Source organism: Gopherus evgoodei, chromosome 3, assembly GCF_007399415.2.
Source record: "Gopherus evgoodei ecotype Sinaloan lineage chromosome 3, rGopEvg1_v1.p, whole genome shotgun sequence".
Taxonomy (NCBI): domain Eukaryota; kingdom Metazoa; phylum Chordata; order Testudines; family Testudinidae; genus Gopherus; species Gopherus evgoodei.
In genome coordinates this window covers 224,107,147-224,126,669 of record NC_044324.1, presented here as the reverse complement: position 1 = coordinate 224,126,669, position 19,523 = coordinate 224,107,147, and the positions used below count along the sequence as shown (strand labels likewise).

Genomic DNA, 19,523 nt, shown 5'->3' with positions numbered 1-19,523 from the left:
GCTGACTTCACAAAAAATTTCAAATAATTCATTTGGAATAAGACTCTAAGGTGGTAAATAACAGTTACAAAATGGGGCATCAAAAAGGTTGTTGGATATTCAAGCTGTAATGTTAGATATAAACCAGATGTACATGCACTATGCAATTTTTCACACTACAACACACACCTTGGTAAACATACTTGACTTAACATACAAAGGCAATAGCTAACTTTGACAGTCATTTAATGAAGTATTTTTTATTGCCATATCTGTGAACCCTTCTCCAAGCATTAAACAAGGGAATTGGTACTTTTTTCACGTTGCTGCAAGTGCATGTCATCTGTTCTTCTTGTCTCAAAACTCCTTATGTTAAAAGTATATTATGAACAGTGTCAGTCGGAATGGAGGGTGTTTTTCAACGATATATCTTTAAATCCCAGTGTGTCCAAGCAGCACTCAGTAGTGCCCAGTCAAATATTTGAGCTGGAGGATGGTACAAGTAGTTACAAGGATTTTGCTATGAGCAAGAATAATCGCTTTACCAGTGCTGGCCAAGCATCCAAGAATATAATCCAGCCACCCTCTTGCGTGCTACATTATTATAATGTACCCCTGTGTGTGACTGAAGAAACCTTCGTAAAGGTAGGAAATCAAAACTATGGTAGCATACATTGGTATTGGGAATTAATCCTTCCCTGTACTTTGAATAAGAAATAGTTGTGGTAATTGAATGGTAACAATACTGATGTTTAAGATGGAGCCATCGAATGCTATATATGAACATAGGCCCCTGTGTTTTTGCATTGCTCCCTTTATGGATAATCTATCCAGTTGATATGTGAAAAGATCTTTGTACTCCTGTCTCCTGAACCTGGAAATATGGCAACTTTAACAAACAAAATGTGAGAGGCAAGAGCCAGAAATGAAGACCTTAGTGCATGATTGTTTGAAGGATGGGATGGGGGAAAGGGAGAAGGTGGAGAAGATAAAACATGACTGTAGGTTACAAGGGATGGATGAGAAGTTAACTAGGGATGTCCTAGTTCTTTTTAGTGGTTGTTCAGTCATTTCTTCTCTCTCCATACCTCAAAGCTACCACCATGCTTCATGTGGGTAATTGTGAAAATTTAGCCATGATATAAATGGTATAAAGTATTGGTGGTTTTGTTTAAAAATTTGACTTCTTATGCCTCAAATAGGCTTGGCAAGCCAGTCAATTGACCTGTCAAATAATGTCAGTTGAGCACCTATTTGACTATGGTCCAATATTTCAGTAGAAATGCCCTAATGGAGGTGGTGGCCTGCCTTTTTGATTGTATCATGGTGCCATCTGTTAGCAAGCTTATCTAAATGTCCTGATCACACACTTTATGGCATGCTAATGCCACCTGTTTAGGAGTAAAGGAGAACTAACTGAAAGTTAAGCATCTTGATTGGCTGGAATCTTCTAGAACAAACATTGTGTGTGTTTACATACACAAATATTGGTCAAATAGTGTGTGTGTGTGTGTCTCTGTCTGTCTGTCTGTCTTGTTTGCTTTGTATACCTGGCCACTAGTGTACATGTTGGTTGACAGAGCACATTAAATAAGTTTAGACCAGGTCCCTGCCCAGAACAGCTTACAATCTAACCTGACTAGACGAGCATACAGAAATTAACTCTGAAGGGAATGATGGAGGAAGAGGAGGGTTCAGTCATTGGACCGCCTCCCAACACAGAAGATTTAATTTCATTTTTTTTCTTTTGTAACTATTCATTTTTAAATGTTAATTTACCATTTGCTAGAAAGGTAATTATTTCAGTTTACAGGACTTCTTTTAATTGGGTTTCACGTTTTTCTGAGTTCAAATAATTCAGTTAAATAATCTTTTATTGTAATTAGGCATAAGTATCTAAAGGCTAAGCCTACTGAAAGCCATAAAGTCTCTTTTATTACTATAGTTATTGTTCTAATAAATTAATGCTTTAAAATATTTGACCGTTTTTGGCAATATTTAACCTGTTATTTTTGGACAGGTCAAATGCCTAACCCTAGCTTCTATCCAACTTAATGAATATTTTATTATATTCTGGTAGTGCATGGAAGCCCCAGTCAGGATTGGCCCCATTGCGCTTGTTACAGTATAAACATAAACAGTGCATCTACACTGGAATAGAAGACCTGTAGCATGGCTGCAGCTGGCCTGGATCAGTTGACTTGGGCTTTCGGGGCTGCGGGGCTAAAAATGTCTAGACATTTTTAGCCCCACAGCCTGAGCCCCATGAGCCCAAGTCAGCTGACCTGGGCCAGCCACGGGTATTTAATTGCTGTGTAGACATACCCAGAGAGTTTACAATCTAAGCATGTTATAATTCTCCTGAATAACTTGTCTTGAAAATTACTGGAAACTCTCTAGGCTAAATGTTTTTTGTTTTGGGTGCCTGTCCTCCCAGATAGTCAGCAGGTGGCATTTCGTGTTAGAAAATGATTATTTTCTCCAATTTCTCACACACCTTTTACAGCAGAAGGGATCTTAATTTTTTCCCTTCAGTGTGTTCCACTTAAAAATGCAGAGAATACTGCCCTAAATAAAATTAACAGGAAACTCTCGTTTGTCAAATACAAGAGTTTCTCAACTAAGTGTCATTAGTCACTTCTTCTGTATTTGGGAATAGGCATTTTAATCTTAACCTTGGTCATATTTTCATCTCTTCTTTTATTCCTGTGGCAGTTGTGTGATGACCATGAAGTTCTCACTTTCATCAAATATAAAGTGTTTGATCCAAAACGTAAGTATTTGTTTGTTTTTTAGATAAAGTTCATGTTTTAAAATTACTTGTTCTGGGAGCAAGAAGGTCTGATTCTCTTGTTCTACCAGCTTCTGCCAAAACACTCTCTGGTCTGCTGGAATGGGAATGCAAGACAGATGCAGTGGAGGCCCTCACTGTACTTAATCACTACCAGATAAGAGTCCCAAGTAAGTCATTCTATTTACGATTTTTAAAATAAATTGCTGTTTAAAAAATTTATTTCTCGCTGATTTCCCCAACACACACACACCCATTCATTTATATCTTTTCTATAAGAGGTGTCTCAGATGCAAATAATTTTGTGAAATCTGCAGCTTAAAAAAATAAACATGTCCTTTGTGATTTTCCTTCATTATGTGCTCCGGTGACAAGGTTTCTAACACGTATTCCTGTGCGGAGAGCGTTCTCAGTAATGGATGCCAAGATTTCAATTGACTACAGGAATGCTGACAAAAATGGAGGTCCTTTAGAGTATTGCTGCAGAACTCATAATATCTGTATAGGGATGGAACATGCTCAAAGGGTTGAGAACCACTGGATGATCAAACTGATTTCCCGTCACAAAGCTCGTTTGTGTCTGTGGCCATGCTCTCAGAAAGGGAATAAAGAAAACTACTGTAGTCAAAATAAAATCTACTGTCTGACCTAATCAAGCATTCTTAAATTCCACAAATGAAAATAAATGGAGATTTCTAATTTTTATATTCTCTGAAGACCCCAGAACTCAAATATTGGCCAGTTTAATGACTTCTCAAAACTTAATTCATTACACCAGAGAGGGGCTTAAAACATTCAATTTGGGATTGTAAATATACAACCGGCTGCTCTGAACAAAGAATTCTTATGCAGGTTTCACCTCTTCTAAAAAGAAATTATGGGGCCAAGTAAATCTAGTTTCGTTTCAAACTGATAGAAATGAGACTGGAGTTATCTGTATTTCTGTTTAAAATAGTGGGTCAGATTTCTGTGGAAATCTGGAGTAACTATAAAAGCAAATAGAAATGTTACAGATCTCATGGATGAGAGATCACAATCCAGCTCCATTCTAAGGTTATTTTAGTTACAGTTCTTATTGAAGCTAAAGGAGGAGGAAGTACCTTGCCTGCCATTCTAACAGTTTGAGGCAGTTTTTGCTAATGAAATGGGTGTTTCAAATATTATGACTAATGCACTTTTGATTCTTTGGTATCTGTTTTTCTGTGACTTTTCTGGGAGACAATGCATAGGAAGGAGAGGGAAGAAAAATTTCCTCTGTCCTTTCTTAATACAGAATCAACAAACTAAAGGAAAGACCTTGTTTTTCTTCAAGGTCAACAAAATAGTATTAAAACGTAAAGTGTTCACCAACACTTACTAAACTAATATTACCCAAGGGGGCTGCTCCATTGGAAGAAAGCCCTCATAACCTCCCAGAGCTCTGAGTGCTCCCTTGTAGCAGCCCTCGGCAGCAGAACAACAGCCTCTGGCAAAGAGAGGGGAGAGTTTCCTGGAGAGATGAGAGTTTTTCTTGGTCAAGCAAGGATGAAATTGTGCATCCGATTTGCCATTCTACCTTTGACAGCAGTTTGGCTTTTCTCCTGCTTGTCACTTTCATTGAACAGCCGCCTTCTCTTGGCTTAGAAATCACCTTTGTAAACGTTGCTATCATAAATCCTCCAGTGGAGGCCCTTAATAATGGGGGCACTTTTTACTACATACTTGTCAATTTACTAGATGCTGTGCATGTATGTGTGATCTTAACTATCATTTTACATGGCAGTCTAGAAAATGCCACCGTCCTATAAATAAGCCCTGTTTATTAGGGAACCTATACCTGGAGGCTTTGGAGTGCCTGAAAATTTTAAACAAAAAACCCCCAAAACACACCTCTGCTAAGCATGTCAGGAAGCATATGCTCCCTTAACTGACAAAATTGTATACAAAAAAACTTTATACTGAATATTTAATTTTGCCCTTGTTTCTCACAGATGGCTCTAATCCTTATACCTTGAAGCTTTGCTTCTCTACTTCATCCCATTTATAGAGAGAAGAAGAAAGCATGTTAGGTGCTACATTCACCTAGATTTGCAAGTTTGAAACTACATTTCATTCAGAAGCTCTGAAGTTGTTGCTCTAATGTTGCCTCATCTCCACTTAATTCTAAGATCTCCTATCTTGTTTTAAAATAAATGGCTGTTTCTTCATAAATACAGAATAAACCTTCTCTCTTTGCTTCTGAAGAGTACATGTTTGTTGTAAACTTACTACGAAAAGTTTTTGTTTTTCACTAAATTGTAATTAGTACCTACAAGTATTCAACCGCCTTGTAGGTAGCTTATGCACAGATACTGTGTACTGTTCCAAACCTTAAATCTGCAATTGTTTTAATCCAAGATTGAAGTATATTTGCGTTTTCAATAATGTTTAAAGGATTAGCAAGTATTTTTCCATTGTAGGCTTAATTGACAGATTCTACATGAAATAGTTCTGTTTCTGGTTACATGTTTAGGTAACTAAGTATGTTGCAATTATTAATACTAAAAATAAGTTTGTATTTATAAAACGTTTTCATTAGGTTAACATTGTGCACATACTGGATTTTGAGTAGCATAGTTTTACCTGATTTATATTTCAAAAAAGCTAGCATAGAGAAGACAAGTATTAAGTCAATTTGTGTAGCGTGCACTCAAATTTACTTAAAACGGAGATGGTTTTTAAAAACCATTTTCTGTTTGCATTGGCATACCAGTCCATTCTTGGTATCTCTTTGACTGAGGCCTGAAACTTTAATTTAAATGTGTTCATCTTCATTTACTTCATGTGAATTTTAAATTCTCAGTGTTCATGGAATCCTCGTGGTATCTTAAGGGTTTCTTATATTGCCATAATTTATTAACAGGTAGAAGTTTGATCCTGGCAAAAGAAATTGACATTGGAGGAAATAAATGGGCTTTTCCCCTTGTAAAAGTATTTAACAAAACATGTCACATACTGGGAGACTGTTCTTAATTAACAGTTGGTATCCTTGTCCATATTGTTTATTTCCTTATGTCTGATTTAAGACTATGTTTTGTCATGGACTAGAAAAGAAATCATACATTCAAAAGGTCTGATTATCTTTCCATTTGTACTAGTGTAAATCAGATATAACTCTGTTGAATTCATGGAATTGTGTGGTGTAAAATTAATGAGATCAGAATTGGCCCAGTTTTTCTCTACCAGATGGGAGAAAATGTGTTCCACTTCCCAGTGTGTAGCAGTGTATTTTCTCTAGTCACACCCTAATGTCATTTTATCCAATCATAGAAGTTAAATGGGAATGACCTGTTGGTTGGATCCTCCATTTCATCTATCTGCCAAGGCAGGATTACTCATGCAGTACACTTCTTACTGTTTTGTGCATACAGTGAGTGTTCCATCCTTCCCTACAGAGAGAATTCTGCAGCTTAAAGGATCTGCTTCTCAGTCTGCATTTATTGATATTCAGATTAAACTTTTCCCATTCTTAATATCAGGTTAGTTACACCATAGGTCATGCCTCGCTGGCCACAAAACCAATAAAATATTTGGTATCATTTGTACCTAGGTCTGTATATTCCACCCTTCCCAGTAAAAAGTGCAAAAAAGTCCTTAGTTCCTCTTCTACCAGCCTGACTGGCCAGTAGAAATCTGTTCTTTTCTCATAGTAGTCCCCTTTAAGAGTTGTGTTAGTTTGCATTTCCTATTGGTATCAATATAGTTCTAGCAGCTGAGATAGTTTGTAGTTTAATATTAGAATAGTGATGCCACTTGATGGGGTTTACAAGGTTTTCAGAATGAATTACCTTAAAGCATTCAGGTTTTTAAAAACTGCACCTTATATAATGGTAAAGTGACCTCAGTGAACCACCATGTCTAGGTAAGAAGCATCTTCCCCCAGCCTGGAGTGAGAGAGAAAAGGAGAGCAGCCTCTAAGTAAATTCTCTCAGAGGACATTATGTGAACTAGAAATCCCTTCACCCAAAATATCTGAGCAGTTTGTGCGCCTACAGGTATGTTTACACTTCAGTCAGAGTTGTAACTGCAGCATGTGAAGGTCAGAACTAGCTTAAGTATGTCTATATGAGTTACACTCTGATTGCAATGTAAACTACCCTAAGGCAGGAGTGGATCTGAAATCCCAATGCAATTCTTCCCTTGAGAGTGTCATCTGGTCCATCAGTAAGCTGAGAACAGTCCGATTCCTTATTGCCATTTTGCCATATAACTAACCTGATACACAGTGGGCACTCCTTGAGCCTGAAACAAGTGTACCTATCAGAGATGGCCTCCTTATTCCACACACACACACAAGTTCTAGATCATGTGTGGTCTGGTTCTTTTGAACAGAGACAAAATAGTGGGATGGTGGCAGGAGGGGAAGTTATGACAGGAGAGATTAAGATCTGTATAGAACATGAAGATGTTCTTGTCAGTCTCCTGTTCTGTCACATGCTTGTTAGGTTAGATAAACTGAAGCACTGATGTCTTGTTGTAATTTTCCTACCTTTTTTTCACAAGCCTTATGCCCAAAACATTGAACCTTGCCATACAAAAGACTTATTTTTAAACCATTGACACTCTCTCATAAAACACCCACTACTGTGTGCTTCAGTGTAGAAGTGAAGGATGATGCTTTTAAAATCAAGCTTCAACTATAGACATATTATTGGAGGGGAAAATAAAATATTGACAGAGAGGAGAGTTCATCCTGTTTTAGATAATTCTCATGATAAAAACAAAACCATACTCTAATCCTCGTTTAAGATGTTTTCTTTACACGCAAGGATTAAGACGGTTTAGTGGTCTTTGACTTCTCTGTGCTGTCATCAAGTTGTAGCTAGGGTGAATAATTTGAGGAGCGATTTAAAAGAAAATATTCAGGAAAATATGCTGTTAGGAAGGAATGATACGATTGAATGTAGTGTCACTGAGTGTCATGGGAGAGGGTGGCCTGTGATTGGCTGAACCCCTCCCCTGGTTATAATTAAATATAATTTTCTCCTCTTCCTGCTGTGTGGGCTTTATTCCTTGTCTGCTAAAGTTTATTTTATTTTAATCCTGTTGTGTCCCAGCAGGAGGCATTTACTCTCTCTCTCCTATGCAGCAGAGTTCTTAAACATAGCAACACCAACACGAGTTACAGTTTGAACCATTCCCCCCTGCCTTCCCCCGGGGAGTGCTTAGAACATCTCTTGCTTTTTTTAATCCTTTGCACAGAACACACAAATTATCCTCACATCTGCATCCACATTTCCTTCCTTTAGCGCTTCACTCTCGTGTTTGTTTTGTAAGCAACATATGGGATGTTTGTTCTGAGCCACCAGTTGGAGAAGTGATGCAATGATCTGGAGAAGCAGAGAAGATTTGCTTTGTGTTCTCCCGCCTTTGGCCAATGTAACTGAGTTTGGGCTTAGTTTGATGTGAATTGTTCTGCTTTTGAAAACACCAGGAGCCAGATTCTGATCTCAGTTACATGAGAGTGCTTCTATTAAACTTCAGGGGAGTCAGTCCAGAGTCATACAAGTATAACAATATAAAAATCTGGTTTTGTAAATCTTAAACTAGGGAATAAATCCTGCTTCCTATTTGTGAAAGTGCATGGATCCCCTGGCAATGGAAGGGGTGCTTCTACCTTTCTACAGGACTGCAGGATTTGGTGGGGGCCCATAGCAACAATACATGTTCATTGCAGAACCTGGGACTACAGTACCTATTTGGGCCTGGGCCCAAGATTCCTGGTAGCTAGCTTTTCAAGTACTTCCCCATCCATGAGGGACTGGGTACTCTAAGATTGGTGGAAAAGTTGTATGCTTTAAATTAATCTGGTCTTCCATCCAGCCCACCTTCTTATCCCTGGGGATTCTTTTCATGGAAAAGCATGAAGGAAGGAGTGTCTTGAGGGGAAGATAGTGTAGTGGGGCCTGGGACATTTGGCTGTAATTTCCCAGCTCCGCCATAGACTTTGTGACCCTGGACAAATCACTTAATTTCACAATCTGTAAAATGGGAGTGTGTCGTTTGTCACCTTATGTTGTATATGTACAATACCTAGTAGGATAGCATCCTCTAGGTCCTACTATAGTGCAAGCAATCATCCAATGTGATGATGCAATGAAGTACTATAAACGTATGTCAGTCCTTCCTGTAATAACAAAAAGTCGCCTCAAATGTAGGATTCTGACTTTGCTATAAGGTGGGAGGGAGGAGCTGACCGAGAGCAGGGTCCTATTCAAGCACAGAAATAGACCTGAATATTCAGACAGGGTGAGACCTCCCCACCCCCTGTATGTAAGTCAAAGCTGAATTTGTAAATTCGGTGATGATAGGTTGAGGGAAATGCCCGGAAAGAGTCTGTTTGGCCCTTTATAAGAATTGATTCCTGTGGTGGGAAACGTATAGTATTCTGCCGTCAGAGGGAGAGCCAGGCAGAGGGAGAGCATGGGTGACAGACCACAGACTTTTTAGTTTAGGAAGGTTGGCCAGACATCCCAGCACAAAAGTAATCCATGTTTTAGTGGCTTAGTATAGGCAAAAGAAACACCTTCCTGTTTTCCCTTTTATAAAATAGAACAAGTGTATTCCAATAAAGTCACCCTCTTTGCTCAGATGCTGGCAGTTCCTCTAGGTCCCACGTTTCAGTTATTGACTTTGGCCAGCCTTCAAACCCATAGTTTGGCTTAACTCTAGAGTGTTTCTGATGAAAGTTTGGTTGCCCTTCGCTGCTGTGGTCCGGCCACAAACCTGTACACGTGCTGGGTTTGAGGGTGGTAGTGCACTCTCCTGTGGTGACCCTACTCCAGCGTGCAGCTGCCTCTCGCTCCTTTCCCTCTGAACTTTGATTCCCAAATCAGATATCCCCGAAAGGCACAAGCCCCAGACTTGCTAATCTGTAAATGTTTTATGCACACCTTGGTTTCCTTTTTGTTCCCATTCTCCCCCCACACACACACTCAGTGAGGTTCCATCATTATGGAAAATCATGGAGCTCGGTTCTTTCGCTGTGGGTCATGGTATAATTGAATCATGGAGATTTGGTGCGGCCCGTTTAATTGTGCTAAACTTTGTCCATATTCCTCAAGTGAAAGTAACCCCAGTCCCTAGTTCTCAAACCTAGGGAGACTGGGTATCCCAGGCCAATTTTTTCCACTTTTCACAGTTTGGTTTACCCTCCATATCCAAATCAGACAATATTCAAATTCGTTTCTCTTCTCTTCACTTAAGTTATTTCTGAGGCCTCAATCCCTTGCATGCTTTTTTCCATGTTCTTTTGGCAGCTGCAACGTGAGCAGCTTACGTACAGTGAGATGACACATAAGGGAGAGAAGAGAGCCTCCTAGGAATTTAAAAACAAAGACACGGTAAAAGGGCTTAAGATTTGCAGTGCCCAGTTCCCATTATGCCACCTGCCGTCCTAGTACAGCATTATCTTGATTATTTCTTCTTACAGACTTCTTAAGACTATTGGCAGAATGATCCATGTATCATCTTGATCATATTCAGCATTAGGCAAGGGCTAGTCAATTTCCTGTAAGGTATTCCTGTAGCATTTTAATAGACGTGACTCTTCGAATTGTACATCTGCTACCTATTAAAAGTGTCTCACCATTCCCCCACCCCACCCGTCTCAGTTTGGTTTCATGCGTTCTCTTCCTTCTGTCCCATCTTGAGCATCCCAAAGCAACAGGCACAGATTTTTAATTCCCTCCCATTTCCTTTTCTCCCTGCCTTTTATTTATGTAGTGTACTATGAAGGTCAAGGCAGAGCATTCTCTGCAGCCAGTCTTGATTAGCAGTGAGTGACAACTGCAAAGCATCACATTTCAGGCTGAAGATCACTTGCTGCAAGCCTTAACACTGGCATTCTTTTCCCGTTGGTGTGTTGATTTGGTGGCATAGGTTGGTTGAAGCAAGGAAAATATCAAACTCTCAAATTCTTTCCATAGGAGCAGGCATCTGAAATGACCTGTTTGCCTGGAGAAAAGTTGGCCTTTGAAAGGAAGCAAATTTGATTTGAAGATTGGCAAAGTGTGCCATGAGACAACACCAGATGTCAGCATGAAATTTGTATGATTCGTTTACTCCAGGTGCACAAATGGTGACTGACATCTCACACAGTGTGGCCAACTCTTAAGCATCTACAAATTGTGAGTTGGGCACCTCCAAAATCATGAGCTTAGGTTAAAAATCATGAGATTTAAACACTAATAATAGGTTTCAGGTTCTCTATATTTGCGTTCTGGTTTCTGAGCACTTAGGCTGCACTCGGGTTACATTTTCAGGCTTTTCTCTGCAACCATGAGGGCTTGAAACATGCTGTTTTTTAAATGAAAGCTGAGAGTCTCATGTAATCACCTGAATCCAGGAGCTGAGGCTTTAAGTTAAACACCAACTATCGCAAGAGTTGGCAGCATTGGTGTCAACACACCCCTGCACTGTTTGTGTAGCCCCCTTTCCTGCCATAGGCTGGGTTTTCAGTGTTTGCTGTAGTGTCATGTGTAACACAGTGATTAAAACCATTTTTACTAGCTCCCCCGGAATGATGTTAACTTTGCCAGGACACCCTCATACTCTTAAACCTGTGATAATCTCTGCATTATTGTGCCCACCATACTGTGTTGTGTGGTATCACAGTGCATATTAAACAGGAAGTATTTACTGTAGAAAACTACAAGCTGCAGACACAAGCAAATGTGCTTTCACACAGCATGAGTGTCAGTGTTATCTCTGTTAAACAGGAACCCGCACCTTGTCTGGAACACTGACTAGTCCACAGAGACACCTACAGCTGAGTAATATACTGCAAGTAATATATCCTCACAACCATTGAGCTTCCCCATTGAGCGCAGGTGCTGTGTTAAAAGAGGGGAAGAGCAGAGTCATCTCTGTGAGAACACCTTTGGGATTCATCCCTGGTGTGGAACAGCCCCATTGTGTTGACTTAACGGGTCAGTGAGAGGCCCAGATATTTCCTCATGCTCTCTTGGCATGAAGGAAGATATCCTAAGAATAGCGTTGCAAAAGAACTCCAGCTGCCTGCTGCTGGAGAACTCATAAAAACCTAGATTTGATTCCACTTGTATAAGAAGGTTTAATCTGTGCGGGAGGGAAGGACACTTTTGGCCCTCTTCCTTGAGGGAATTGATATGCTTCCAAAAGTATGCAAGTACCCCCAGATACCACACTAATAAAAAGCAGCCTGGTTTATAAAGAACAAACCTTGCCAGACCAGTGTGATTGCTTCTGGGGTAGAATTACAAATAAGTAGACCGAGGGGCACCAGTTGCTGTCATGGGCTTGGGGTTTTAGTTAAGTATTTGATATTATCTCATGAAATCTTACTGTCTAATTGATTCAAACCAGCTTGGCCAGGAAGGAGCATTTTAAAAAAAAGTTCACACATTTAAAAAAAAAAAAAAGATTACTCCTCAATTACAGCATGATATGCAACAAAGGCCAGGTTTTCCACCTTCTGCTTATTACTCACACGTTTCCACCGCTGTGTCACATACTGGCAGGTGTGAAAACCCACTAGGCAGATTTGGAAACATCTGCCTGAGTTGCTTGTGTAACATTTTTAATATGCAAATCTGTTACTTCCCCCTCTGTATTGTACGCTTCTCTGCCATACGCTGTGACATCTAAAGGCAGTAGTTTCAGACCAGAGCGTGGATCTAGCTGGACTTTGCAGCCATTGAAGAGTACAAAGGAACAGATGCTGCAGAAACTAATGGACTAAACTCGACTCATAAATTCCTCTGAGCTGTTCGCTCAGTGTTCCATAGCTAGCAGACTTCAGTGAGCCCTTCTGCTAAATCATGTCACAGAGGTGGTGGCATCAGTATGTGTGAATTCAGTGGCAGAACTCCTTGCTCCACAGAGATAAGGGTTCCGTGCATGCGCACGTTTAATATTTAAACTGAATTGAATTTCAGCTGACAGCACTCTAGCCCATGTGTAGAGGGATCCATGGATTTAGTGCACTGAGGTTTCCACATCTTGATCTTGCTCTTTCAACATTTTCATCTGTGCATGTTTGCAAGATAGACACGGTCTTGATCTTGGACTGCAGCAGCGCTGTCTGACGATAGCTTTGGGGCCGGGACAATGCTTACTCAGTGACTGATGATCTGTAGATTTATTTCCTCCACAGCTTTATTAGAACCGCACTGCGAGGTGCAGATAAACATACATCAGTGTTACACAGAGCTGAAGCTTTGAGGCCTGATTTTGACTCAGGTGAGCAATCGACCATCTGATTGGTGCACACAGCTGTGGTGATTGAACACCTTCCCCAAGATGAGTGTCTACATGTAGGCTCCTGAATACCTGGTGTCGGCCTTCAGTGGAGCTGCAGGGTGCTCAGCATTTGGCAATTAAGCCCCTTGCTCAGTGCCTGGGTGAAGTTTTAAAAGCCAACCGTTGAGCAGCTGGGCCCCAGTGCCTAAAGTTATTTGGGTGCCTAACTCCACCATTGAGGGACTGCACCCTGCACCCAGGTAGTCACAGCACTATCCATACCATCAGTGAGCAGCAGGGACCTATTGTCTCTGATGTGCTCCTATCTACGAAAAGCCCTTCACGTAGTCGAGGAGGGGGTCTGGAGATACCCTCTGATGCACATGTAACCCCCAGGTGAAGGAGTGTGTGTGACAGGGCGCCCTCTGGGCCGGGCCACAAACGGAAGTGATGAGTTGCTGTAGTCCTTAATTATAACATGTTGGCTCGTTAGCTCAAGTTGTAGCCACTCCTGCTGCTAAGCCTGGAGGGCTTTGGTTCAGTCCCTGGTGTGTCAGCCATGGGGGTGGCTCTCGCGTATGCAACACGCTGACCTTTCCACACAAGTCATCCGGGCATAGTCAACAAACCTGCAGGGGAGAGGAAATGCAGGTCCCGGCCAAGCAGAGTCCTCCAAGGGAAGCTCTTTACATCAGGCAGGAGCAAAGCCTTTCTGTGGGGGTGGATGGGGGTTGTATTTCCAGCTCCCCTTTTCGAGATTGTGCCAGGAAAAGCCTCTGTTCTTGGCGAATGAAAAGGAAACAAACAAAAAAACATTAAAAGAGAGGCATATTCACCATTTTTCCCCACCCCAGGCCCCGAGGCAGCCTTCGGAGCTGGCCCTCCATGTGAACAGCAGCCACTGTGCTCCTCTGTCATGGCAGGATTGCCATCAGAACTGCAGAGCCACCCAAGCCTCTGCACGCATGGCCCAGATCAGCTGGCACGCCAGTGCTGATGTAGCTGAGTGTGGGGGCTGGGTTACCTAACTTGCCTTCCACTGTGTGAGCAAGTGCTAATGAGAGACGCTAGAGGTTGTGATCTTCTGAGCAGGGTGAACTAACTGACCTGCTGCCCCATGCGTTTTGGCTGTTCTCCAGCAGGAGGCTGCCCAGGGGACCTCCTCTCCTGCCTGCTTTGCGCTCATGAACATCCAAAACACAGGTTTCTGACATAGAGGTTGCAGACAACGGACCCTGCTCAACACGACTCTCTCGGAGGGCCTAAACCCTGGCACAAGTCCCTGGTGGAGGAACCTTAGCAGTGGGTCAGGTTGCAACAGCACAAAACCCCCAGGATGGGAGAGGCCAGGGCTAGCTGAAATGAGTCCCTCCGAGTCCTCTGACTCAGGGTTTCCCTGGGGAATCTCCCCTTGGCCAAATCCTGCATCGTCCATCTCCCAGCACATTATGCACCCCCCACCCCTCTGTAAGGCGGCTCTCCTCAGGGGACCAGGTAAGCAGAGCCCTGAAAATCTGTGGATATCCGGTTTGTATTCACAAACCGTTTTTACAGATCACGGGTCGGATGTGGATACAAATGTTGTGTCCACGCAAGGCTGTACAGGCAGGGGTGGATTTCCCCGAGAGCTCAGCACCTAACACTCAGGCACCTAGATTTTCAAAAGTGTGAGCGTAACCCACCAGTGAGCGTATGTTACCTGTCCAGCTCCAAGCCCCAGAGAACGGGAAGCGTAGCACCACAGCTGCGGCCACCTCCGTAGCCCAGACTGGAGAGACGTATGCTTTCAGCTCTGGAGGGTCCCATGAAACTCCTGTGGGGCTGGCCAAGATGTCACCCAGGCCATGAGCCATGGGAGCTGCTGGAGGCCGAGGCCTTCTGGAAATCTGGTTTACATGCTCATCTGGGAGCTCTGAAAGACCTGGCCTATAATTTACCTGCGAACCTGGCTCTATGTAATTGATGCTAAGGACAAGACTTCCACCTGATTTTAAACTTTCCCCATTAATAATTTTCCTGTGTCTATTGGTTTTCCTCTCCAGCCCACAGTGGCTCTCTCACTCGGGTCTTACTTCATCCCTAAAGTGCTGGTCTTTGACCCAGCACCGAGCTCTCCGGAATCTCCGTCTCTCTCATTCCTATGGCTGACAAGCGCTTGACAGGACAATGTCATCTGCCTGGGGTCACTCTCTCAAAGGCTGAAAGATTAGATTGGAAGTTCTTTTGGAAGGAGGTGTCATATAGCTGAGGTCGAGATCCTAAATGTAGCTTCTGTCCTGCTCTGTTATATAATCTGTGGCTGATAATCTCTCGGTAGGTCAGTGCTTCGAGGTATGCCAGTTTGTTAGTGCCTGGGGCAGGGAAAAATCTCAGATGTTGGCTTTGACTGGTGCAGAATGTTTTCCTTGAATGAGCTGAAGAGGAGTTTAAGGCCTGGATTTTCCAATGCCAGACTCTTTCTTGTGCCATAACACTCTTACCCCCCCTTACCTGGGCAGGCCCAGACACCTGGATGCCTGGCAGCACCCACAGGTGCGCTCTGAACCGTCTAACACCTGTACACATCCAAGTTTTTGAGCCACACCTGGAGAGATGGGGTCAGAGGAGTGACAAACACAGGAGGGAGGGGATTGGGGGAGAAGACGGGTGGGGACTTTACCAATGGAAATGGGAGAAGAAAGGACCAGATGAGGGGTGAAGAGAGGGAGGGATGGTGGAGAAAAAGGAGAGAAACTGAAGGAAATTGGGACTTGGAGGGTAGGACGGCAAGCAAGCACCACACACGGGAAGGGGGGAAGGATGGTCTTAGGACTAATGCCCTGGGTTCAATTTCCCAGGCTTCCAGGGACTCCCAGTGTGATAAAGTCTCTCGCTCAGTTTCCCATCACTAAGGCAAGGGTAATGATACTTCCCTCTCAGAGGACGGTGAGGGCACCAGATGGCACATGTGTCACTGAGGCATTTTTACTATTATATGAGGAGAGAAGCTACATCGGAAGAGCTCTCTTGCTTCTCTCACACACAATCACCAAGAGACATTGGTCTGTTTAAAGCTAGAATGGGCAAAGCATTTGAGACTATACAATCTCTTTCAAACCATAATATCCAACCCAGCTGGATAAGAAGAGTAGCTGGGTGGTTCTGCTAAAATGATTGGCACTGAAATAGTTAACAAATTTACATTTACATCGCCATCCTTAGGTTTCAGAGTCAACACCCCATTGTGACAAGTAGGGCAGTTGATACCTTGTGTCCCTTTCATTGCATCTGCTGAGTTTCAGGCTGTTAAAGCGGACATGTTGACTACTGTGAACTCAAGTAAACTTGCAACCGGAGAGGGTCTGGAAGACTGGCTGCTGGATGGTAGCAGAGCATTGGTATGTGAACAATTAATATAGAGTTATTCCCCTCTGGCACTCCAATTTCATTTTTTGTACATCGCTTACAATGCGCTCTATTATTTAAGGCCAAGCTGCCTTAAAGCTGTTATGCAGAGATGCTTGTATTTTGTTACTGATGGGATGGCCTGTTTTATATGACCGGTCCAGACATGCCAGCTTAATGCTGCTGTGTTATTATTCAATCCAGCTTTCTGTTTCATAACCCCTTTCTAAGTGTGCTGTGTTTTTTAAAATATGTTTTGTGGTGGTTACATACGATTTAATCTGAGTTCAGGTGGCCAGCTCTTAATCCCGGATCTCAAATTAATTTGGATCTAATACAATCAAAATGAGGAAGTGAATTTAATTGCTTTCTCCCTCCGTAACTTTTCTCCCTAGGTGGTGATGTGCTTTACAAAATCAGCTCTGGAAATTGAGTGTCATTTGATCAACTCCAAATGTGTGAAGTCTCCCTGAGTAATATTTCATCTCCATTTTACTCTTTTCTCCTACACCGGCAATAACAATCACAGGCTGAATGTCCTACCTTTGCAAAATTAACCAAGCAATCGTAAAATACGAGCGCCAATATAGTATTGTACCTTTGGGGTTTGTTATGAGATCAGTTGTAACCTGATCTGTGTTTTGTTCAGCTCTTAAAAGTGACTTGTCTAACATGTAGCTCTTAAAAGTGACTTGTCTAACATGTAGTTTAAGCCACGGAAACAAAACAGTGGCATATTTTATTACTTATTAAAAAGTATAGTTTTCTGGGTCACATATTGTCACCAAACTATTAGGCTAATATGCCGCTCGTGAACATTTCTTAGCAGCAGACGAAAGCTGTGCTAGGCCTCTGACCCACGCTGCTAAACATAGGCAGCCTTGGGATGGGGTGTCCTTATGCAATCCAGCAGCCCGCAGGTGATCTAATGAGCAAGGAATATCATCGCCCTCGCTATTTGCAAGAAAGCCGGTACCACTCTAAGGGGTGCAGAATCTGGGTCTCCAAGTCAATGTGCAGAGCCCCAGCGTGCTGCATGGCTCCCATTCCATGGTCATGCTCTAACTCCAGTGGGTTTTGGCTGCTGCAACCCCAGTCTCTTCACTGGGAGCAGCCCTGACTCCACGGCGGATCAGGGCACACAGCGGTGAATGGGAAGTGGTGGGTGCTGGCTGGTATAGCCCAAGACTTAGCCTCGTAAATTGGAACAGTTCTGTGGAAAGGTTGGGGCTGCTGTTCTCAATGGGGAGAGGGGGCCTCACTAGCAGCTGCATGGAGCAATGCTTCGCGGTGAATTCAAGCTGCAATCACCCTGGCTCTGAGTTACCTTGCTGCTGTGGGAATTGACACTGAAATCCTTGTTTTAAACATGCCAGTGTCTCTGTGCAGCTTGTCTGAACCTGCCTTTGGAAAATGAAGCTAAAAACATCTGCCTGCTTGTGGAGCCTGTAAATCTTGTCTTGTGGAATATGACTTTCCTGGAGGCCCACATCACAGCAAAGGATGCAAATAGGGTTTCATTGCATAATTAGCACCCTTTGCATGCCAGCAGACAACAATTCAACCACTTACACAATCCTTAACCGGGCCTGTGTCCAGAGCTGTGACACCGTAAAGCCACAGCTGCTGTACATCAGGGTTTCTCCAGTGAAGTCAGAGTAATGGTGACAACTCACACCAGCTGAGACATTGGTGCATGATTAAAGATCCATTCAGGTGCAAGGCCCAGGATGAGCCAAACAGGCCAAGGGATATTCCAAAAGTGACACTGACCGATGAAGAAAACATTTCCCAGGCTGAGAAGAATTGACAGAAACACTAAGTGTTCAGACCTGGTTTTACTGTTTTGACAAACGAAGGGTCCCCATGTTTTTCCAATTTGATCTGAAGCACGTATGCAATGACTGAGCCTTGTGTTTTCTTTGTGTCTGGTCTGGTAAGGCTTGATCTTTATATTTGATCTCAGAGATGAAGCAATGGCATTTATTTAATCTACACTCAAAGCACAATACTGGATATAACCACAGCAGCCCTTGAGTCCATTCCTGTGCCGACTGAATGGAAACTCGATGGGAGATTTGTCATTTATTTAAAGGGAGCAGAACTCTATGTGCTATCTCCTCGACCCTGTATTTAGCTATGACACTCAGGGCACCTTTCCCAGCCCTGAAGCAGAGCTCTGTGCAGCTGGAAAGCTTGTCTCTCTTTCCAATGGAAGTTGGTCCAATAAGAGGTATGACCTCACCCGCCTTGTCTCGCTAATATCCTGGGACCAAAAGGGCTACAATGTCACTGCAAACATCCTTATCACACAGGCAGTCACTGGCCATCAGCAAAGGCAGAGAGGTAGGTGTTGCCCCCAGCAAACTGTGCTGGGCCATGACAGGAAGTCCGTGGGAGCTCCAGTAACTCATCTTTGGTTGGGTCAGGCAGAACAACAGGAGAAAAGCCAGAGCTCTGGCTTGTTAGTTACCTGTCTCATAACAGTCCTCCTAGCTGGGGAGGGGGGTTTGCCTCTGAGCACCATCTGGCGACAACGACTACATGTTTGGCAGAGTCCTTGCAAGCTTGTGCCAGGTTCCCTGTTGGGGGCCTTCCCGAGCAGGAGCCATTACGGGCAAGTTCCATGATGCTCCTGAGCCAGCGATCCCTGCCTGGACCGCCTGTGCCTCTGTCATGGCTTCCTCCAAGAGCAGCAGGTTTCTTTTCCCCAGTGGTTCTGTCTGGACTGTGGAAGGACATATGAGCCCTGTGGCACTCTGGCTTTGCTCCGCGTACCTAGAGCACAGGCTATGTGTGGGGATAACCACTGCAAGCTCAGGTAAGGAATGTTCTGGCCATGATGGGTTTGTCTACACTGGACACTAACCCCGGGCTCTGACTCCAATTTGAGCCCAAGACACACTTCTGTCCACTCACAGCTCAGTCTGACTCTGGTCCAAGCACTGTCATTTTGCAGCATGGACGCAGCTGGCTCTGCAGACCTGAGTCAGAAGGCCTGTGCAGTGCCTCAGGAGTGTGTTAGCACGGCTGTGAGACTCACTTTACAATTCAGTGCAAGTGCAGGCTTGGAAATACCAAGCCCACTGGCCTGGATCCCACAGACTGTGGTTTGCGGTGCAGTGTGGAC

At 43.2% G+C, this 19,523-nt stretch overlaps 1 protein-coding gene across 1 annotated transcript in view; it reads left to right on the top strand.

The window, feature by feature from the left end:
* The window catches only part of HNRNPLL (heterogeneous nuclear ribonucleoprotein L like), a 45,678-nt gene extending 40,686 nt beyond the window's left edge, over window positions 1-4,992 (top strand). The window contains exons 10-13 of the mRNA XM_030558259.1: window positions 423-624; window positions 2,695-2,752; window positions 2,842-2,940; window positions 4,741-4,992. Coding sequence (XP_030414119.1) covers window positions 423-624; window positions 2,695-2,752; window positions 2,842-2,940; window positions 4,741-4,796 — 415 coding nt within the window. The 3' untranslated portion in view covers window positions 4,797-4,992. The remainder of the gene's footprint in view (window positions 1-422; window positions 625-2,694; window positions 2,753-2,841; window positions 2,941-4,740) is intronic.
* Window positions 4,993-19,523: the final 14,531 nt, after the last annotated feature.